The sequence below is a fragment of the Dermacentor andersoni genome, chromosome 5 (assembly GCF_023375885.2).
Source record: "Dermacentor andersoni chromosome 5, qqDerAnde1_hic_scaffold, whole genome shotgun sequence".
NCBI lineage: Eukaryota > Metazoa > Arthropoda > Arachnida > Ixodida > Ixodidae > Dermacentor > Dermacentor andersoni.
Window position 1 is genome coordinate 126,601,713 of NC_092818.1, and position 24,012 is coordinate 126,625,724.

At 45.4% G+C, this 24,012-nt stretch overlaps 1 protein-coding gene across 1 annotated transcript; it reads left to right on the forward strand.

Moving 5' to 3' along the window:
* Window positions 1-2,622: 2,622 nt before the first annotated feature.
* On the forward strand, window positions 2,623-16,586 carry LOC126532065 (cytochrome P450 3A24-like). The gene is made up of 14 exons (XM_055070506.2): window positions 2,623-2,967; window positions 5,171-5,267; window positions 6,953-7,005; window positions 7,694-7,790; window positions 8,203-8,319; window positions 9,367-9,455; window positions 11,752-11,897; window positions 12,162-12,277; window positions 12,736-12,877; window positions 13,533-13,693; window positions 13,993-14,084; window positions 14,186-14,329; window positions 15,576-15,738; window positions 16,337-16,586. Exons 1-14 carry the CDS (start codon window positions 2,900-2,902, stop codon window positions 16,418-16,420), a joined length of 1,569 nt encoding a protein of 522 aa, XP_054926481.2. The 5' UTR covers window positions 2,623-2,899; the 3' UTR covers window positions 16,421-16,586.
* Window positions 16,587-24,012: the final 7,426 nt, after the last annotated feature.

The following is a 24,012-nucleotide window of genomic DNA, read 5'->3' on the forward strand; positions in this document are numbered from 1 at the left end:
AGTTGATCAAGTCATTGTGAGAGCCCGGTTGGTGAATGACTACTACCTCGGCCTTCCGGTTCCCACGTGGGAGCGGCCCGCTTCGTGAAGACTCACGACCTGCAGGACTTCATTAAAGTTTTACCATACCATACCTTAGCAATTTTCATGCCTTCTGGAAATGTACCCGTGGCGAAATTGCTTGATTGCAGAAATGCTGAAATGGGCCACATAATAATTCAGCAATATGTACAATTGGATGGTTTGCTGGGAGAGTTGGTGATGCATCTTGACGTGCATTATCGATATCGACAAGGTAGCACGAGAAATTGACGAGACATCTTTTATTAGCACACCGGGTGAAAGATATGTCGCGAATTCATTACGCTGCATGCCGCGGAGTTAGTTTGCTTGGCTTCGCACTACTGAGTGACGTTTGATCTCAAAAGTATCTTTCCAACTTTTTAATTCCTGGAACCACGCATTTTTCAGTGTTTCCATGTTACTGCTTTTCAATAAAATACTTAGTTGATAGTGTGCGCTGTGTCTATGTTTCGTATTTCGTCTCTCTTGTTTCACGCTACCTACGTCAAGATGTATAATTGATTCGTCCTTAATGTGGTTATAACCAGCAGCAGTATTTTTATTCAATGATTTAAGATATGTGGCTATTTAGTGTTCACTACTTGGAGTCAAGAGAATGCAGTTCGTGCGTGAAGAAGCTATGTACTTTTCCGTGTCTTTTGGTGTGTTGCAAGTCTGAACTGCTGCACCTGAAGTTAAAAAAATATATATATTGTTAAATTTGTCCGCCAAATTCATTTCGCTGTACTCAGCGCAATCAATCGTTGTCGTTTTAGCAAGACTATCTATTGGTTTTCCTTTAAACGTACCTGCCGAACTCCATGCTTTATTGGAATCATCAGAGCTATGCCGCTGCAAACCTCGCCTGGGTAATACTGAATGCGAGCTCTCTTTAGGTCCGAGTTTAATTCGCTTCGAACTTTTCTGTATTCATGTAACACAGACGCATCTCTTGGTCTAATAAAGTACGCGTGTAGAGCTACGCGTGTCGAGGTTACCACACAAATATCGGCCGCCTCTTCCCCCCTATAGCCACTGGTAAGCGCTAAGGTGAGAGCCCAAAGGTGCAAAACAGTATAGATAGCTACACTCGCGTCGCGTCACAAGTCTGCTTTATTGTGCGCGCACGCTCGGACATATTCGTTTCTTATGGTAGGAAACTATGCCAGAGAGCGCGAGGGACAAGCAACTTGCTTGCCCTCCATAATGAACCGATGAGCCCAGCAATACGTTCTAACCAGTTGCATCTCTAATTACCCGCTTTTGGCTATTCCGAACCTTTAGCCGGTCTCATTGCGTTTGAACAGAAAGATTAACTTGAAAAAAAAAAATCCAAAACTAAAGAGAAGCTATACTAGGCGCCACGCATCCGTGTAAACCAATTTCGTTCCACGGACCGCTTCGTGCGTTGTGAATTCTAGTGGCATTACTCTCTATGTGCCTATCTTGCAGATTACTTATGATGTATAGGGTGTCACACGCGCCATCCTCCATATCAGTCGGTCCCTCAAGCTACCCCATTTGCAAGTTTAATGGGCAGTTAAAGCAGACAACGAAAATTACACAGATAATTTTACCAGGATGCCAGGATCTTCCAGAAGCGAATCTTTATTGACACAACGAATGGGGATGCGTATGATTGTGTTTACTTTCATTCGATGGAAAGTGTAACCTCAGAAAATATTTTTTTTAAACGTATACACCACAAAGGTCATAACCTTATTCTCTCTCGAAGCGTATATATTTAATCTGCATCGTTCACAAGCTATGTCAAAATACATATAGCAGATCATGCAGATATACAGTGTGAAAACAGCAACAATGTAGCTGTGCGCCGATCAACACGAGCTTCCTGCGATCAGCCATTTTAGTTACCTATTTTTGCACTCTAAGCTTTCTAACTGTTGTATTAGATAGGGCGAGCCAAACGTTGTCGCGTTTCTAGCGTTCGGATGCCTACGCGTAGCCTACGCTGCGAGGGCAGGTTTGTGCAGGAAGTTTAAATCTCGCGCGATCTCATCCCGCTTTTCGCGGCGTTTTCTTGCCGAGAAGTCTTAGCTACAGATGGAGCAGTGAGCGCAGCGCACACGCCTTCTTGACGGGCATGCTGTGTTTGAATAGCGCAACGAGCCACAGTGCGACCGGCTATTTGAAGGCAGTGGCTACCGGCCTTGATGATCGCGTAGTGACCTCGATACACGTACGCATAAACGCACGCGACGACAACGCCGCGCGTAGCCGGAGCGGAAATGACGTCTCCGAAAATCCGCTTTCGTCACGTTGCTTCATTCTTTCTCTCCGCACAGGAAGGGAAATGGCAGGCCGAAGACCTTCTCCCTCCTACATTCCTTTCACAGTCCTCCTCACGCCCATGTAGTTACGAGCAGCGCTGTCGAAGCTTTGGCTGCGTCCTCTACCACCTCAAGTGAATCGCCATTGCTTATCGCTTCGCTGCACCTAACTTTCGTTCTCCTACTCACGCGTTCGCTACAGCTATTAGCGAACATTGCACGTACGCAAAGTAAAACGCAGCCTCCTTGGGGCGGAATATGTTTTGTCGCGTAGGAGCACGCTCACGCTCAATGCGCATATGATTTCCGTATCGGTGTACGGGAGTATACGTGAAGCCGAGCGAATGAACAGAAATCCATCACAAGATACGCGCGCAATCTCCGAGCGACAACAATGGGGCGGACAACTATCGTCGCTCTTTGACTCGCTTGAGTTAAACGGAACGCCTGAAAGGCATCGCCTGCATGGTGCTGATCTCCAAGTGACCGATATTGCAGAGTCTGCCTGAGGCGGATTTCGTGCGCCCGACGGAGTCCTTGAGGGCATGGCGCTATTCCTCGGCGTGCCGGACTGGGTCATTATCGTGGCGACTGTCTTCGCGCTACTTTACTTGTGAGTACTACAAGTGCTATGACGTCGTCGTTGTGCTTCGTCGTCATGCGCTTCGTCCGTGCATGCGTAGTACCGCCCTCACTATGCTCCCAGCGGCGCAATTACGCAGCGCACATGTCAAAGGTGATTCCGCAACGGTTATCGCACGGTGTCGGCCGGGAAAGGCCGGCGATGTGAGGGAGTGTGGTCGGCATCAAATGTCAAAGAAAAGCTATAAATGCAGCCCGCGTCGGAACCTGAAGTGGCCGTATGGGCCGGATGATCAGAGCGGACGAATGTGCAGCTCGCATCGGTATAGAGCCAGTGCAGTATACGAGAACACGCGGAAGATGCAGCAGTACTAAGCTAGAATTTATTGCAGCGTTTGTAAAGACTCGGGTATAGCGAAGGAATTATACTGTATATAGCGAAGTAGCTTCCAACGTCATGGGTAATTTTGGGCAGTGGCACACCAGACGCTGTGGACTTCTGAAGGATGTTATATGTGCCTTCCACTGTTTCGCTGTCTTTGATGTGTAAGTTACTTGGGTTTGCACACATCTGCGAATGACTCATTTTAATTCCAATATCGTTCTGAATACTGCAAAAAAATAAAAGACTGAATAGTGTAGCGTGAACGTTATTTTGCGCGTATTGGTACGACCATTGAACTCATGAGCAGAGTTGGGAAAGCATAAACAAGAACATTACTAAAATCTGGACAAAATCTGGACTTAAAACACGAAGCAATCAGGACACGTTACGGGGCAGTGCATGGCCCACCAAACTATGTTCCGTTTGTTGTTATTGACATCAATGTTTATCATGCTCTGGCGACTAAAGCACGTGATGCTTTATTCTCTACCATCCAAATAAGTTGTTCGCTCAGCCTGTGTCTTTGCTTCTTTAAGTAATTCCTGAACTTGGCTGTGGCACAAGACCTCCGTTCCGGTATACATGCATAGTCATCAATGGTTCTCGAAGCTCCATAAGTGTGTCCGCACATGTCAATCACATTTAATGCTCGGAGGGAAAGAGCTAAGAAGGCTGAAAGAGACCCAAACAAATGCTGCTTTTGTTTCTTGCGTGGCCTCAGTGTATGCATCATTCCGGGACTTGACAGTCAGCCCCATCGGCAGCTCTTGAATGACTTCACAACCTGACATTCAGTTCCCAACACCGGTTACAACATATGCAGAGATACTGCAACTATATCACCGGCGTAGACGAACTGTCCCTCATCCCTCTAAGGGACTTACTAAGGAAGAAGAGAATCATCTTCGCAAGCTCCAAACCGTGTCGTACGGTAGCCCCGGCCATGCTGGGCAAAATCGATCCGGAACAATTTAACGCCGCGTGTAAATTCTGTGGTGGCCGGGCTGACCTGTATCACGTGGTTTGGTTCTGCCAAGCTAATAGCAGCATCGCAAAAATTACACAGCTAACGTGGCAGGGCGTGGTAAGAGATTTTGTTCAACCCCGCTCTCGAGGACCAGCGGAGCCTCGTGCGCGGGTGGCAACCCAGTACAACGGATGCCCGACATAGGGACCCGCCCGACCCTTTCCAGCAATAACTACAACACGTAATTTTTGGAATACGCGTTTTATTCATTCATTTATTCGCCCTGGTATAGTAGAACTCCGTGCAGCATACACTATACAGGGTGTCCCACATAACTTGAGCCAAGCATTTAAAAATGAAAGGCGCGTCGGAAACGAATTGAACTGAACGCATACTATTCGCAATAGCCTATATAGTAACTCAGACAATTTTTCCCCCATAACTCACTCATTAATTAAGTTTAATTACCCAACTTTCTAATTATTGGCTGAGGACCCCAAGTATGATACGCAGATTTGTAGAGCACCTTCAGAAACCACCGATCGAGTTGTTTTCTTTGCGATACGCCTCACGTACTCCTTCTTTCCGGGTTTCAAAGAAAGCCCGCGAAATATGAAAAAAAGCCACGTGACGGAGCGATTGCGCAGTGGTACCGTGCTGCTCTCGAGCGTGCGTTCGGTGAACAAGGCCGGCTCCCGTCGGATGACGGCGAAAATGCGTGCTGCTGGCCGAGCGCTGCCGATGAGATAAAGAACGCCCTGCCGCTTCCTCGTCCCCAGTGATGATAAGCCTTGATTTCTTCAGTCTTATTAGTGGGAATGATCATTGATATCCGTAAAACTTGTGCCTACATTTATAAACTCTTTTTACTCTTCATCATAGATACTTAACAGCACACCGTAACTACTGGGAAAAACAAAATGTACCACATGAGAAGTTGTCGCTGATCATCCGTCCTCTGTACAGAATACTGACAAAGGTAAGTGTTATTAAACTTCGGTGAACACCAAGTAAACGCCCGAGGCAATTATTCTGAGCATGTGCGATAGCTTTTCGAAATGTCCTAAATACGACAAAAGGCGCGGTACATTTGACTGCTGTTATTCCTTGTAGGTCATCATTATTGTGATACATTTATATCTGTCACAAGATATAATTAAATACTTCTTCGACACACCGGAATATCGTTCAAAGAGAAGGAGACAAAGTAGTTTAAAAGTGTCGTGTGGATGACAAAGCTACATTTGTTACCAACATCTGAAATAAATGAAGCAAGAATCTAAGCACGAGCAGGCATATTATATATATATATATATATATATATATATATATATATATATATATATATATATATTATTCTATTGGAAATCATTTTGGGGAATATTTTATACAATACTGGAGGTAAGCTGATGGGCCTATATTTTTCAATTTTTAACGTTTACCTTTTTGTGGATTAGTATAGATTAGTAATAAAAAAAACTTTGACGGCATTTGCTCACACCTATTTATTTTTTTGTTGGTAAAGATCGACAGAAAACATTGCTAAGAGAGCCAACCTTGACTTAGCCAGTTTTAAGAACTTTTATTGAGCCCCACAGGTGCCTTAATAAGAATAATACTTCGAAATTTGTGACGTCATACTGACTTATCGGCGCCGGCGTTTCAACGCGAAATTCAAGAACTGCAACTAGTACCTTCATTTTCTCTTTTATTAGCAAACCATTGCAGTGAAACTGTAATTTTGAAGGAATCATTTATCAGTGTTACTTGATTTGGCGTTTGTCTTCAGTGTGCTTCTAAGAAAGTATTCATTAAAGTCCTTGATCACCTGTTCATGCCAAGCTTGTGCTGATTTATTTTTTGTGGTAAAGCGTTTGATTCTTCTTTCCTTAGTGCTGCCATTACATTAGGATGCCTACTATTGCAATCGTTGTGCGTTTATATTACGCAGGGCTATTTCCCTCTCCCCTCTCTCTCTTTCTCTCTCTTTTGCCCTTTGAAACTCCCTCAGTAGCATTGCTTAACACATTCAAGCCATATGCGCGTAACATTCACGCACCTTCATCAAACGCTTATTTCATCAACCTTGAAAGTGTGGTGGAAGTCCAGATTATAGTATTTTTATTTGTTAAGGTAAAGGAGTGACTCCTCACAGTAACCTTACTTGCGCGTATATTTCCAACTTCGAAAATTATTTCGAGGATCCCTTAAATCATGCACTGAACATGAATTCCTTTGACATACTTTAATAATTTTTGGCGCCTACTAAGGTCACCTTTCCTTTCAATATGTCGGGCGTGAAGCTCTCCGGACAGCATTGAACAAGCTAGACTCTAGACCGTTTTCGAAAATGAAAATCATTGGACCATGGCTGTACGCGTCGATGGCACAGAAAGCCACGAAAGTGTTGTTGAAGTACCTCAAGTCGACAGGTCTTGGCAACCATGTGTACACTCGGTTCGAACCTTCAAATGTGCGCGAAACTGTGCTCTCTCTATCTCTTCTCTCTCTCTTTTCGTCCGTATACGCCTTCTCCCAGTGCAGGGTAGCAAACCGGACGTGCGTCTGGTTAACCTCCCTGCCTTTCCTCTCTTCTATTTCTCTCTCTCTCTGTGTGTCTGTCTGTCTGTCTTTCAATACGTCAACTCTCTTCCTCTATTACAGCCGATATGCTTGGCGGACCACGAGAGGTGCCGGAAATATGGGAGACTGTTCGGGTGAGTGCACATGGTGTCTCCCTCAAGCACAGAACATTTTATCATAACGCGATGCCATACTGCGATGTGAACCAGGAAGGTTCTATTTGCGACAGCGAAACTGCCCATGTGCGTGAGCACGTGGCTAGAGAGTCCTGCGCATTGCAGTTAATAGGTTGCGCGTTTCGTGATAATAATCTGGCGCATTCCACAGCGTTGGCGCTCGGAGCCACGATGGAACATCGGATCTGTTCATTCTACGGAAGCGCAACTGACGCGTATATCGGCACGAGCCTGCAGGATTAAGCCGTTATTATCTTACGCGAATATTAAAATTACTTGCAATGGGTTCACAAGACTGCTATGAAAACAAAAGTAATGACAGAAGCAGCAGCAGAAGAAAAGGAATCAAAGGAATAACGAAATAAGTTGATGACCATGTAGAACAAGAATAAGCATCAGTAAATCAAATCAATTTAGACGAAAATGCGCATAAGAATAACAATAACGTAATACGCGGTCAAGTATGCGTGAACGCTCGAGATGTTAGAGTGGCTTCTTCGGCCGCTGTAGTCTTCCAACAGTCTTCGAATCGACCATTTACGAAATAACTTTCACAAAAACAGTGTCATGATGAAACCGCGCCTTCGGCTCCCGTCGCTATGCAGAGAGGTGTGATTTGACCTCGTTACGTTTTAATTTCCGTTAGGTTCTTCGAAGGAACCAAGCCAGCCCTGATGGTTGCGGAACCGGAACTGGTGAAGCAAGTACTCGTCAAGGATTTCAGTTTGTTACCCAACAGACTGGTGAGAAGTTCCCACATTAAAGACAAATACAATATTGGTTACAAGCACTCCTTCGCGCAAATGGCGAGCTTGAGATGAAATTAAGCAGTAACTATTGCTGCAAGGTCAATGTCAGATGCTTCTGGCTGCAACTGAAACGTAGACGACCGCTACCATTGATTTTAAGCCCGTGGCAAAGACCAGCATGAACGCTTGATCCTGCGGGTTACTTTAGATGAATTCGTCGATCAACCGACACACGCCAAGATCTATTGCTTCCTGGCCTCCGTTTGCATTCGCGAGACCGCAGCTTGTTTAACCGACTCAATCCGCTCTTTGTGTGTTACAACGGTCTAAAATTTATACTTCAGGGACTTCGCGAAAACCTTCGGAATTCGCTACCGCTGCATCTTGTTTTTCTTTTTTCTCGCAGGAAATGAATTTTGGAGACCCTATAATCAACAATATGATGGTCTTTGCCCGCGTGGATCGCTGGAGAAAAATACGACCGGCGTCTAGTCCAGCGTTTACCACTGGTAAACTGCGCAAGGTATGTCGACTGCATCATGGCATTTTGAATTTACTATCATGAAATTAAAATCAAGAAAGCGTTAAGACAAGAATATAGAAGCGGTACGAGCCGACGCTAGTCTCCCTACAGCTTTTTTGAATACCGTATTCTTAACGTGGAAGGTACCACAGGTCGTCTGAGGTGCAACCTAAGATCTGCGCGACAGTTACACGCGCGTGATGACTGCGTTGCAATCCATGGGACGAAACGTATGCGTGTTCAGTGTGCTTGCGGATCATTACGCTTTCCCTTTGATAGAAGCTTTAGTTTTGTGGGTATGGTGCTGGTCGTAATACAATGACGCAAGGACTTTAAGTGCATGGCTACACTAAAAATTATTTCGAAATGTGTGCCATGTGTTTGGCCCTATATTCGATGTATCACGTCGACCTTGTGCGTCGCCCAAACCCTGGGTCCCATTTCCGCCTCTGCTAATGACGCTGGACCTGGTTATCTCTGTTTAAATCATTTCAATAAAGAATAGTTTTAATGGAATCTTTGTTCTGGCGTCTTAAAGAAAAGAAAATCTATGAAGCGCTTTTTTTTTTACAGAAAATGGGGCAACAAGCTTTTGTTGCTTACTATACTATATTTAGGACGCTGCACAGTTTAGACTGGAGCACGAAGGTTATGAAAACAAACTTAAACAATAAATCATAGCAAATTGTGGCAACACTGGAACTTTGCGTCCAGTTTCTTCATTTATAATGATCGCAGAGGAGCATATACAGATGATTAAAATAATGTCATTAGGGAAACATGGAAAAATTTGTGCCTGCCGCAGGTCGTGCCTGTTACTCTAGACAGAAAACGGCTGAAATATGGCATGCTTACGCATCTGATTATGAACACACGCAACAGCAGTGGACAAAAATGTGGACACATAGTCACGATGTTTACAAAGCTTTGTTCTGTCTAGTGCACTGTAAAACTCTAGAAATGCCTTCGTCGCGCAACGTTGAAAAGTTATACCGCACCGAACGGAATGGTTTGACGAGGAGCGCAATCTATCCATACTTGGCGCAGATGCACGAGCTAATCCAAGACTGCGTGAAGATCACCTGCGACCACCTGAACGCCGCCGCAGAAGAGGAGAGGGACGCCGACATGAAAAAGTGAGCCAAACCGGGTGACCTCTATACGCGTACAAGAATACCAATAACCGAACTGCTGGCGCTACATTGTTTATCGTATGAATATAAACTTTGATGTGCTTTACTTAGTTAAGTTCTTCTCTAAGTATTTTAACGCAGGCAACTGGGACACTTAGTGCTGCATACTTGAAAATTGAACAGTAGTCAAGAGAAGGAAGTGGAAGGGACGATAAGGAGGCAGATACTGCTGAACAGGCATAGCATTATCGTTCCGCATTTCGACTTCTGTCCTTGCATTGGGCACCAGCAAATTTATTTCGTATAAACCTTGATACAAAAGGACCTTTTAAATGCGTATTCTATGCCTACCTAACGAGGAAAACCGTCCGTCTGTCACGTAAGACGATTACTTTCGAGATAAGGTCCGCAACAGTGAGCGAATTGACCTTCTTGCCGCCTCGCGATTCAATGCGAACTAAGCGGCGAGAACACAATGCACACCAAGCTATCAGTGCTCGGCGCACAATGTCCACCATCGCAGATCGCTTTCAATATAGCGCTCGCGCGGCCGCGTCATACGCGGCCGCTACCGCGGTACGGTTGATCACGGTTTATAATGGTTCGACGCCGATGGATAAGGCGCTAAAGAGTGATAACGGCCTTTAGTGGTCGGAACGTCATCAGCGCCCCTGGCGCCGCCACCTGCAGTAGTTTGCTTGTGTCATCAATTCACCTTGCGCCACCATCGACAGCAGTCCGTGTCGCCGCAGCGCTGTCGTTTTTACTGGTCGGGTCAAGTTTTATAACACTGATAATGACACCGAGCTTCCTGGAGATGAACAAGTGGCACAACGCTTACGCATACTTAGACAACTGCCAGAGGAGTTTCTGCCTGAATTCTTTTTGTGTGATTGATTACCTATGCTATACATAAGTCTGTTTGCGTGCACCTATTTACTGATGAAGATTACATTTGTCAAAGTCCAAATTCAGGCGCGAGAAAAAAAGATATGCAGACCACATCGATCACGATTGTCAATGTAAGCGAATAACCGAACGCTTTCTATCAGCGTTCAGTGATTCTTTCAGAACTCGTTTTATTGAGAAAATATGGTGCGCTTGAAGGCGTATACTCGTATTTGTTTCAAAGAGGACACTTAGATAACGTTTCTTTTTCATCGCGTAATTCTGTAGAGTACAGAGCCGTTAACCAGCAAATCTGCAGTGGTTTCGGAGCCCTCTTCTGCAGCCGCCATAGAAGAGTGGGCGATGGTAGAAGAGGGGGGTTGCCCTTCCCGAACGCTCCACCGCCGCATTTCAACCTTCATACACCCCAAAACTCTTGTTCGACAGCAAGGGCTGGCAGGCCCAATAACTATTCGCTTACACGTACAGCTCGGACGATGCTGCGAAGGCATGTCTACAATGAAGCGCAGTTATATCTACGGATTGTCACCATTGCCGATTTTCGCAACTTCCGCAGCAGCCCTGCACGTTTAATGAAAGTTGACTAAATATTTGTTTTGCAGTTCAAATGTCATAGTTAGAACTCAGAAGACTGTGAGAACTACATTTGCACGGAAGGTTTCTTAATCTGATGTATTTACTTTTGGCGTTAGGTGACGTAGGCGCTCTTTGCGTCGCCGATGAAAGTCCTACCCCGCTCCACTAACCACGAAAACGGGCGAAAGAGTCATAAATCAACGAAAAAACGCTATTACCTTAAGATTCTTTATCCTAATAGGTTGACATCTCGGGCCGAATTCACAAAGCTTTTATTGTTCGCAAGTTCTGCTTGCCAGTGGTCGGTCGATTTCCTACACTATGTCCGAGACGACGATTCCTTCGCATCTGCTATTGTGACCAGTTTCAGTGTAAGAAGTTTCATGTTTGTTTTTACTTGTTTTTTATTAGGTCCCCAACATTTCGGTCACATGACATCCACTCTGGAAATATAGTGCACATTGAAACTGCGGATGTATGATGTTTCTTTCTCTTTTTATTTTTGCACGTTTCAAAATGCTGCTGAACCTCAATACGGCACTTCATATGTGTAGCACTTACTTAAATATAACGCAAAGCCGTATAGACGTAGCATATGAATACCTTTCAAGCATGTCGCCTAGATTAAAACACAAGGAACGGCGACAAAAGCGAGAAAAAAGAAATCGGGATTGCACACACTGAAAAATGTATTCTAAAGTATCGAAACAGGACGTGTTGATGTGGCACATTGTAATCTGTTGTTTCAGATTTAAAAAGCGACGCCGCTCACTTCAGGGTAATATTGCTTGACATTTCATTGCATGTTACGCAGATTCTACGGGCATTACGCAGTGGACGTTATCGCTCGGTGTGCCTTCGGGACCAAGCTCGATTCGCAAGCTGACACGACTCATCAGTTTGTGCAGGCGTCTCAAAAAGCCTTTACAATGTATTTCACTCCGACACAGCTGCTTTCAAGTAAGGAACTTTCACACGACGTTAACAACGTTCCCGTTACCATCTACTTGTCTCTTTATTATTTACGTTCCCCTATATAATTTCCTTCTTCCAGTGCAGCACATCTTGTTGGAAGCGTCTTTATAGTTAGACTCACTGACATTATTTAGCTTCTCTCATCCTGTATGATTGTAGTAAGAATACCCTGTTTCTACGTGCTTACATGTCGCGATTGATTTTATCACATATATAGCTCGTGTGACAGCTCAAGATACTTTATTCTAGTGCTGCTCCCAGGTCTGCTGAAGGCTCTCAAGATTACTGTGAAGACTGGTGTGCGCTACACTTACTTCAGGGAGTTGTTCCAGCGAATAATGAATGAAAGAAAGGAAAAGAACCAGGTGAGCTGTATCTCGCTAAGCTATATATACCGCGCACGAACACAGACGATGTTCATGCACAAGGCAACCAACCGCGGGCAGATTCTATGTAGCATATATAGCAGACTGCATGTCAAGTATCCGCAAGCATTTAGTCAACAGTTCAATTTTAGTGCGTAGACTAAGAGCCGCAACGAAATATATGACAAACAGTTTTTCAACTCGAAGCGGTATATTTTAAGCATAAGGCATATCTCTCCCAATGACAGGGACAAAAAAAAATCAGTTTAGCTTGCATCAAAACTCCGAAGGTGACAGTGAACGCAGTGGTTCGCAGTCAGCAAATATTTTATTACAATCGACAAACCTCAGCCTAAGAAGGCAAGCGTATGATGTACCTAAAATTTTCTGCGTTCCACTTACTTCAACAGACTTTCAAAATGCCTACATTAAACTTCTCTTACACATCTCTGTTGCAGCGCATAGAAGACTTTCTGCAACTCATGATAGAAGCCAAAGAAGGTCGCTTCACAACAGCAGCAGCAAGTACAACCGACGCAGAGAGCAAGCTGTTTGATATGGGATCGGAAACGATGTCAGGAGCGAAGTCGTTGTCGAACGGTACGGCCACAAGTTTGGTACATTACGTTATTCCACGATAATTGATAACGCTTCAGTATAATAAAGCTATTTCATATCCGTCAGCAAGCAGCTGCGAGTTATATGATACAAGTAATTTGCACAGCTTTTTCACGTTGTTTGCAGTTGCTACTCTCATTACGCCACGTGCAACAGTAGACTGCTTTTTATAGCATTGATTATAACAATAGATGCTGTTATTACTGATATAGGCACGCACAGGCTTTTTTAGAGGACTAGCTGGTGTCGGGTCTTATAACTGAGGATTTTTCATTCGTGTCTCTCAACGAATACTTCTGAACAGAGTAAAAGAAAGGTCCCTTATAGACGTACAGTATGAATCGAACATATGCAGAACGCCGGAGTAACTGGGAGCCAGATGAAGTAAACGTATTTAAATGCACTGATAAGCGACAGCCCTTAGTGCTTGCGACCTTGATATAGACCGCGATATACGCGTGGTCTGTTATATATACTCCATTATTAACGCTGTTTTGCCCTTTAATAACCATTTTTCACCATGTGCCAGTATGATGTATTACATCAGTCACTGTCATATACATGGTGTCATATGCCGGGAATTCACTGAGTGCCACGCATATCGCAGCGTACGTCATGGCAGTGTTTGTACATGCAGCTCTTACCGAAGATGAAGCCTTGGCGCAATGCCTGGTCTTTTTCCTTGCCGGACAAGACACAACCTCATCAACTCTGGCCGGTGCTGTATACTACCTGGCGCTGAATCCTGAGGTGCAGGAAAGGCTCAGAAAAGAAGCCGACGAATGTTTCGAGACCCATGTAAGTTTCATCATTGGCCAGACGAGCAACACCTGACCATAACTTGTCACAAATTGAATATTACTGTCGTCCCATAAACGTGGTTTGACGACTCGATGGCCAAATCACATCCTTCAATCCCACCCTCAATCAAATCGTGCGGACGATTAGAGGCTGCGAAGTAGCCATCTCGTTTCCTTGACAACTCAGTATGAAATGCCGTTTCCTGCTCACCATATTTTCCCCCGGGCCTTCAAGTTTCTTCCCCTAGCTATTGTGGGTGCATGATATCACGCGTCATTCTGTGATCTTTCACACAGGGTCCCCAACCAAGCATTGACGTCATTTCCAAGTTGAAGTACCTGCAATCTGTCGTGTCAGAAACACTGCGGATGCTCCCCGCCGTTCCAAGGTGATGCTGGCCTAAGCACGTCATTCGATCATTTTTAGGTTGAGATCGCACGTCTAACTTACAGTTTTGTCACAGAAAACCAATATCGTGATTCGTTTCAGAACTCAGCGGTGCGCTGCCCAGGACTACGTCTTAGGCGACACAGGGATCAAGGTTCCCAAAGGGTCTCCCGTGGTCGTGCCAATTTATGCCATGCACCACGACCAGGAAGTGTTTCCAGAACCCGAAAAGTTCCGCCCAGATAGGTAATACGCTCTGTCAGCACGAGAAAAAAAAATTCGGCAGCATGTTACGCTCCTGTAACACGTTAAGGCGAAAGTCTGCTGCACACGTGGTAATGCATCAAGTTATACGATCGGAGGGGTCAAACTTCTTGCAAGACATAACGAGCCGCAGTGTGAAATAAACGTATGGCGCTTATGCGAGCATTAGTACTCGCATAAGCGCCATACGTTCAATGTCGTTCAGCGCCATACGTACAAGCGCCATACATTGAATGTCTGGCGCATAAGCGCCAGACATTCAGCGACATATGCGCCACACATTCAACGACATGTGCGAGCACTAATGTTCGCATATATGTCGTTGAGAACGAAAGAAGTTAAAGGTTCTTTCATTCTCTCTTTCATTCATCTTTCTTTCATTCTCTCTTTCATTCATCTTTCTTTCTTTCTTTCTTTCTTTCTTTCTTTCTTTCTTTCTTTCTTTCTTTCTTTCTTATTTTCTTTCTTTCTTCTTTTCTTTCTTTCTTTCTTTCTTTCTTTCTTTCTTTCGTTTCTTCATTCATATTCAGCCATTGCAACTTTGCTTGTCGGGTATGAGCCATTCCTGATGATGATATCTTTTGCATCACTGGACTAGACGCCGCTTTTTTTCAGTATGAGCCATTGCAACGAGCCACGTAAGTCTTTCGCTTTAATATATATCAAAAGCTGATTACATTGGGAGCTTAAGCTCTGCCGGGTTCGGACTTTTCGAACGGATAGTTTAGAAAACAGGGAGTTTATTGGCAAAAGTGCTAATATGAATTCATTAAACGTAAAACGAACATATTTAAGCTGGAAATGATAATGATGGTAAAAGGATATGATGCGCTTAAGCACATACGGTGCACGTAAGTTCCCCTTATTCCTCTGGGGATGAAAAATGAACTGTTTGATACAGGCCACGAGAGTTACCATAGCTTTAATATTAATTTTTATTTTTCATAGCCGTGTCAAGATCATCAAACAGTCGCTGTAGCACGTTAATCATTTAGTATGATCTTAATTTCACCGTCTGGATGAGGTCTGAATACCGGAATTTTTCTCGATATAACTTGAAAAACTTGATGGATAACAGCGCAAGAGCATTGACTTGCGCTGTTGACACGTTGCATCAAACAATGTGAACCACGCCTTCGATGGGAAATGGGTCGACACGTTCGTACACCTTTCATTGGAACACTCATTTGTGCTAAACGCCTGACCATGGCTTGTTTCTTGCCTACAGGTTTAACGATGACAACGTAGAATCTATCCGGCCTTACACATACCTTCCTTTTGGGGCCGGACCGAGGAACTGCATAGGCATGCGCTTGGCTCTGCAATCAATTAAGCTTTGCCTCCTACATTCCGTGCACAAAGTTCGCTTTGTGCCCACGGAAAAGACGAAGGTGAGAATTGTGTGTTTCGGTGCCAAATTAACGCGCGGTTAGCTAAGCGCTGACAGCGTCGAGCAGCATAGTGTTGAAGCAAATTAAGCGGTATAGGGAAAAGGAAGGATGCTTTTCGTGCTGTTTCGTTTGCAAGTTGTCTTTGTCGCCCTCGGTGCTTATCCCATCTGCATTCTGTCCGCTTTTTAAAACTCATCCAGCCTACGTACATTTACTGAAGGTAAATAGGAAACCCAAGAAAGCCTTTGCAATGGCGCACGAGGAAGTTGCAAGATGCATTTCAGTAGGTGAAAGAAGTTAAGCGATTACGGTCAGCTTTCCAGTCAGAACTAAACGTCTTTTTTTCTTATTCCATACGACGTTAGGCCAATTCTCTGTAGCGCGCATGCGTCCATAGAAGGAAACCAAACGAAACCAAACCTACCAACTGTTTTCTATTATGGGTAACTGCTTGCTATGTGTACAAGGATTTCACCTAATATTTTTACTGCAGCTTTTTCTTCAAACCGGCTCGAAGGAGAGATGAAGCGTGCTACATTTACGACAACAATAAAACATCAGCGTGAACTTTACCTCAAGTATATTCTGTTGTTTGCAGGTTCCTCTGCAGATCAAACAAAGCCTTGGCACTCTGAGGATCGATGGCACTGTTGTAGGGATACGAAAGAGATCGGACATTTGAACCTGACGCAGGACATTTCGCCCTATACGATGGGCACCTTCGTTGAACATCAGTATGCTGTCAGGAAGAAAGTTCGCCAGCAACCTTTAGTATACAATTCTGTTCGCGAAGCGCCACCTGTTGTTTTGCGAAATGTGCGTAAATACACAGTGCCCTTGGTAATTAATCTTGCTCTGAACTCATTTACTGTGACCTCAGCGGGCTCTCACAGCCGACAACGCCATCATTCTTAAAGACAGCTTTGATATGCACACAACACCGGCTTCATGGGTTACAGTATCTTCTTCTCTGTAACCTTTAAATTAGGCATACAGAGGCTACCTGACGCAGACTGAGTGGCGCACGCATTCTTGCGCAAATTGATAAGCGCCAAGGACACACTGAACCCCTTTTCTCAACAAGGCCTAAAAGCCTGCTTTATATATATATATATATATATATATATATTGTTACATGTGGAAAGACACAGACGAAAGAGGCTATTTACAATGGAGCCAGGCAGCCAGGCCGCCACTCGCTCGCGCCAAGGGCACCGACCAACTTCATTGTCGTTCTCGCGGCGACTTGTCTCTTGAGCATCACTCGATGATATTGTAAAACTACCTCCCCCCCCCCCTCCCCGGGCGCGTGGAGGCGCCCGGGGGGGGGGGGGGGGGGGATATCCTAGGCGCGTGGAGAGTTGTAGGGCTTGAGTCGGGCGACGTGGACAATGTCACTGGTTGTCACAGCGGAGAACGTAGTGGGCGTGCCTAGAGCGGTTTCATAGGTGACATCGGTCTCTTGGCGGAGCACGCGATATCGGCCTGTGTAACAGGAAAGCAGCTTTTCACAAAGGCCAACTTTACGCGATGGTGACCAAAACAACACGAGTCTGCCGAGCACAATATCGAGATCACGGTGACGGAGGTCGTAGCGTTGCTTCTGGTTGTCTTGAGACACTTGTAGACGAGCGCGCGCAAGTTGGCGAGAATGGTCAGTATGGGCGATTGCATCACGGGCATAATCGCTAGTTGAAGCTGTGGCGGACGGAAGCACAGTGTCCAGTGTTAGCGTCGGTTCGCGGCCATACAAGAGGTCCCACTTCTAAACGCTTGCCCGAATTATGAATCTACACTCTTCACTATAGTACACTTGTGTTGGGTAAATAAAATTCACCCTGCGCTGGTGACAGTATAGTTCTATGCTGAAAAAAAAGAAAGAAAGAAAAAGTAAAAGCACGCGTGATAGCGCAGTGGTTAGCGCGTTCAATTGCCCAATACTGCACATTGCCACAGAGGCATGAGTTCGATGCACTGCGATGTCGCGGGCAACTATTTGTTTTTATGTAGCTAATCATGAGTTTTAGAGAGGAGGTGACACAACAACGACGACATGATGACAACATAACAGGAAGCACGGACGGACTCGTCAAACACGTTTCAAGCTTTAACAGTGTTTCTCTTTGGCGTGCCTCTCAGGAACATGTTTTGTTTTATAAGCTAGCATTATGTTCCGCCACCACAGGAATGCTCTAGCTAGCCGGCAGGACATCATGTCTACAGATGTAAGGGCTGGAGAAAAAAAACGTAAAGATTGGGGACTTCCCCCCCTTTCTTTTTCAGCATATAGAAAGCGGGAAGAAAACATTAAAATCCTCTCTGCTGTGGAGCATGCGATTATAAAGAGACGACGGCGACAAGAAAACGGCAGCGCAGTTTTCAAGTCTTTTCATTTTATGCTTTCAGTTTCGTTTTGAAAACGTACCTCAGCTGTATACGACTGTATGCAGTTGTATACAGCTTGTGGCTTCTTACAGAATATCCTGCCCCCCGGTGACAGAGGCCTTTGCAGTAATCACGTATGACTTCTGGGCTGCTACAGATACCTTCGCGGTCTGCCATTTCAGACCGAAACTGGTCCTTACCAGGAAATGTTCATAACAAGCTTCGTAGCAGGCTCACAAGTAAATGTGTTCGAAAACTCATCTATACGTACGATCAACTTTGCATGTGGAAGCCGCCGCGACTTATTCCAAGGTGTATTCAGCCAGAGTGACTCGGACACTGACGTTTTTCTCAGTTATCAGATTAGCAGTCTTTACCAGAAACACTTGACCATATATTTTGCGTTCGCACCGCGTACGCACTCTCTTCCATTGCGAACGGCGATAAGAGGCCGCTATCAGACGAGCTTCCTTTAGGTCTTTGGCCTAATGCAAACAGCGCAGCCCTGATGACAAGTGCCGCTATAGCCTTCCTACAAGCCACGGAGCTGGACGTGCGGCTTTAGAGAGGCCACAACTTTGTGAACTTGTATGCACGCACCTCTTCTTCATATCATCATAACCATTCGTCAGCCGTTTTTCTCCCCGTCTAACCAGTTTAGAGTAGCAGGCCAGAGCAAGTTAAAGCTCAGGCTTACCTCTCTGCCATTCTGTAAATAAATCTCTCTCCCTTTCGTAAAGACAACAATGCGTTCATACCATTTTGTTCGCGTTCTCTGCGTAAATATTTCATGTATTTAAGGATATTTTTTATTGTTGGAATAATAAGTATAAACAATGTTTACTGAAGTTTCAATTTCTATCAAAGTTATCAGAATTTTCTAAAAGAAAACGAAGAAAAAAAGACGCTCTTCTTCTTGCCGCTCAACATTCCCGGAAATTTCGCATCCCTAGACATGTGGTCGCTTCACCTCTTCCACGGCTGCGCCTTACATAGCGCGCTGCCTCGGTCTTCTGAAACGCCTGCGAACTGTTTCATAATTGCCACCCCGTCATTGCAGAAAATTTCAAACCGCTAGCTCTTGTTTTCTCGCTGCCATCATTCGGAAATTTTGAAAGCACTCCCCGATTGTCACTTTCGCGATTCCTACAAATTCCTCAATACATTGATTTTAACCAAAATATATAGATGTGTGACTTTACCAGCAGCTACACACAATTTTCTCAGACAGTTTCACTTGTACGCGCCACGCCCACACCAGAGGGACAAATAAGCCTGGAATAAAACCTGGTAAGGCCTTGACGCTAAAGGTCTAAGGCAATGGGCACCATATAGGGACTTTCTCAAGAACGCGCCGCGTGCTCTACTGAGGCGTGGTCTTGGGTGTTTCAATTTATAGCATGCAGCACCATGCACCCCACTACAGAGTTGGTGCTGCTGAGGGCGAGTTATCGGTAGACCAGATGAAATCATGAGCTGGGCGAGGCAACCCGTCAGTTAGGTTTAAGGGGTTGCAAAGCGGTATCGGTTCCTTTGATCTTTTGTAGCAGATGTACTTAACCTCTGAAGATAATTTTCTCCAACCACGCCATCTAAAAGGCGTGGTTGGAGGAAATTAAGACTGGGACTGAGCAGACTAAGACTGAGCATTGCGAACAGCGAAAAGGCGTCATGAGAAACTCGCCTTTCCTTCACGCCACCGCAATTCCTTCTGTGGCTTCCTGGGCGTCGCCACAATACTTTCCAGACCACTGTAATTATCAGTGAGCCTCCCGCAAAATTATTGCAGAAGCTGCAGTGCTTACCTTTGTGCCAACACGCAACTATATCCAGAGGGGAGGTAGAGATGATGGTAGAGGGGAAGTAGGGAGAGGAGGCAGAGAATGGGTGAGACCGGCGCAGTCACGAGACGTGTGAATAACAGCCTTGCGCCAGTCTTCGTTCGGGACAGCTGACATACATTGGGGGAGTGCGGGAGAGCGAAAAGGCAACGTTAGAAAGCAAGGAAACGCTATACTACTAGACAAGGCAGCAGTTGCGGACAAACTGGATCAGTTCAATTTCAAAACAACGTTCTGTACCTTTGTGCTATTTCTGAAAAATAAACTCCGAGAAAATTTGTCAAGCGCATAACTGAAGCAGAGCGTGCTGGCCTAAAGCCGCATTAAAGCACCGCGCTGTCTAGACGACACTACAGGAGCGGCCGCCCATCCAATCAACACTTCTGTACCCACGACGAGCTTTGCGACTATGGCGTTGCTGGAGGTGGCGGGTTCGATCCAGAACACGGCAGCTGCATTTCGACGGAGGTAAAATGAAAGAAGAACCGCTCGTACACATATATATATTTAGGTGCACGTTAAAGCAGTTCACAACAGTTAGCAATTTTACTTCATCACTCTGTGACGTAACTTCCGGTGTACCCCAAGACAGCATTCTTCGCCCTTTATTGCTTCTCATATACATTAACGACCTGCCCGCTAACATATCTTCTCGTCCACGACTCTTTGCTGATTACTGCATAACTTACCGCTCCATTAATTCCATGAATGATCACCTCGCCCTCCAAAGTGACCTTAACCTAATTTCCAGTTGGCGTAATAAATGGCAAATGACACTTCACGCGAATAAATGCAAGGTTATTTATTTCAGGCCGCAAGCGTACCGATTCTAACTTCTCGTATCTCATAGATAGCACGGTACTGTCTCAGGCATCATCATACAAGTATTTAGGTATTCATCTCACGCATAATCTTTCATGGGCCACGCATGTCAACACCATTTGTGCGAAAGCTACAAGGACACTAGGATATCTGCGCCGGAACCTGCGGAATTCCCCTAACAATGTTCGAAAACTGGCCTATCTAACACTTGTGCGGCCACAGCTAGAATATGCAGCATCCATATGGTCCCCCATATCAAAACTACTTAATAAACTCGCTAGAATCCGTACAAAATAGAGCCACTCGCTTCATTACACGTAACTACAGTCCCCGTTCGGGCGTAACACAGATCAAACCTGATATCTATTTTGAACCATCATATATTCGCCGTTCAATCGCTCTTTTATGCTTATTTCATAAATATCGCCACTGCACCAGGCAATCTGCGTTACCTCTCGAAGCGGGTGGTGAAAATTAATCTGAAGTTCCCACTACCACGTGCCAATCAGATTGTGGATCTGAGACGGAAAGCCCCATAATTTAAATAAAGTTTAGCGCTTATTCTACCACGATGCGTTTCCCCGTGTGAGGCAAGACAGCCCTAACCTTCTCGCAGACTATGAACAATGGCGCACAACGATGTCTCAAGTTAAACTGCGTCGCGGTACGTTTTGTTTACTGCGTAGACAAACATAAGCGGTGCACGTGAGGTAACATCAACCCATCACCCTCGTATACTACTATAGCACTGAAGAATTTAAACATTCACTGTGAGCATCACCGTCAATTATCGAGCTATCAACGGAAGCCGCACAGGAGCTTCGCTCACATTGGTTCCCACAGTGTGTGAGATCCGGAATTTTTTTTGATCATCTGACCTTGTGGATAGCTTCGAAACGCGCTTCCGCTTGCTCATACAAAACAATAACAAAGGTGGTATTGCTCAATAATAAACGAGAATATCCGTAACAAAATAAAGCTACCTATGGTCAAGTTCGCCTGCCAATTTGAGAACTATATAGCACATTCAGAGACACTCATATTCACGAGACGTTCATTTGAGGGATCACCAACCGTTTGTGCGCAGGCGCGAGTGAGAGCGAGCGCGAGAGAGGAAATCTGGGGACTTTTGCTCTTTGAATATATGACTCTGCCTAGGCACTACGGAGTTTCTTACGCGTGTTGTAGGTGTGTGTCCCTAGGCGAGCCGGTAATGCGGAGAGGGGTCGAGTTTGTTTACGCTCGGACGCTGGCTGCCGGCGCGCTAAAATAGGTGAAGCAGCGCGCACTGACGCCGGATTTGGCGACCGCAGTGTCGGACAGACTATCTCGCACCTGCGGCGCTCGTGCTAAGTCAGTCGTGGTGGACATCTAGGAGCCTTAGCAACCGCGGCTGAACGCAAGTTGCTGAAAGGCCGCGGTGACGATGACTGACTCGGCAGCAGCGCCGCAGGCGCGAGAAAGTCTGTCCGACGTACTTTCAGAGGCAATGTTCTGACTGGTGTTGCAGAAGTCGCGGGGCGCGGTAGTGCGGGACTTGCGTCACAAGTTGGCGGCTGGACGTAATTATATTTATTCAATCGTGTTTTTTACTAATTGTAACAACGTGTCATTATTTCGCATTATTGGCGGGGCCTACAGGACACCAAAGTGGCAACGGGGACACCAAAACTAGAACCCGGACTGGTCCGTGGGTTGGGGCTCGCCTAGGCCTGCGCGCGCCAGGGGTGTATAAGATCGGCTGTCCGCTATCGTGGGCAGCCATTTTTTTTTATGCGAGCACCCCCTGGAACTCTTCGGCCCCCGTAGCCCCAACACACGGGCCGCCCTGCTTCCAGCTTTGATCTACTCGCTACTCCTTGGGTGCCCTGGACATCCTGCACCACCCGCCTTATTATAACCTCGAGTGCTCTCCTGAGGCCTCCGTTTGCCAGTTACATGTGCCCTCCTGGAGCAGTGCTTGTAAAAAATTCAATCTATCCTCGCGACGAAAAAAATTGGCTGTGGCGTAACTGAGTTATGCCTGTGTGTGCGTAGCGAGAGGTACGATTAATCTTATTGTTTAGCTTGGTTCTCTCTACAGTTACATCTTTATCGTTTAGCTTCGTAAGTCTGAGTGTTTAGGTTTGGTTGTTACCTCTCGTTAAGTTATGGCTACATTAAAGACTAGACATTTTTAAAGCGTAACGCATTTATTTTCAAAGTCTTCATCTTGTTGTTTCTCAATTGCCACAAAGACGGCCCGATGGTCGGTGAAGTAGCAAGCAGCCGTCTCAATGGCTCCGATACAGTACTTTGAGGCCAATGTTTGTCTCTGGTAAACCAGGTTGATCGTGATTCTCCAGTGTGTAGTCTGCATGTTAGGGTCACTGGCCAGATCCTGGTTGAACTTATCTTTAAGTCTCTGTTCGATACGCCGAGCACGTTCATCTTCTGTCCCCGCAGCTCGTTGCCTCCTCCTGTTTTCATTCCGTCGTTGATCCGCGGCCCTGGCACGAGATGCCGAACTACGCGACGAACCATCCTCATCTGAATCCACTCGCCTGGCCGCTTGGTACTTACGACGCTTCTCGAGGCGTGCGGCTCGTTCTTCCTCCGTCTCCTCGGCTCGCTGTCTCCTCTTGGTTTCGTTCCGACGACGAAGCCTGGCTTCTTTCAGTCTCTCCGACTCACTTTCCAGAAGGCATGAAAATTGCTAAGGTAGTAGCCATTCACAAAGGTAGCTCTTACAATGACATGAACAACTGCCGGCTTATATCCGTGCTACCTTTATTTTTGAAACTCTTTTTTTAGTACACAATTAAAATACCGATTAATGAAGTTTCCCGATGATCGTCAAATACTTGCAAGGCAAACATCTGGTTTCCGTGAAAAAAAATAAACAGAAGTGGCACTACTGGATATTAAAAAGAAAGTGTATTCACAACATTGATAATAAGCAATAGACCCTTGGAATATTTAGGCATTAAAAAAACCCGTTTAGTTCCATCAAGCACGCTATTTCGTTTTGTAAACTCCCACATTAGGGTATCCGATGCACGGAACTAAATATGATGGCTAATTATTTATCTGTCAGGGTGCAGTTGACTTGTTCAAAGGGTTGTAGTTCCCAATTGCATGCACTAAAAGATGGAGTACCGCAGGGCTCTATTCTAGGACCGCTGTTCCTCATTACCTACATGAATTACATCGTGCATATACCGCAAGCTCCTGACATAATACTCTA

What these genes read in the sequence shown, in the direction of transcription:
- LOC126532065 (XM_055070506.2), top strand. Translation starts at nt 2,900, where the DNA reads ATGGCGCTATTCCTCGGCGTGCCGGACTGGGTCATTATCGTGGCGACT. An exon ending in CCACTGGTAAACTGCGCAAG is followed by an intron (nt 8,320 to 9,366) that starts GTATGTCGACTG and finishes TACTTGGCGCAG; the next exon opens with ATGCACGAGCTAATCCAAGA. An exon ending in ACGAATGTTTCGAGACCCAT is followed by an intron (nt 13,694 to 13,992) that starts GTAAGTTTCATC and finishes TCTTTCACACAG; the next exon opens with GGTCCCCAACCAAGCATTGA.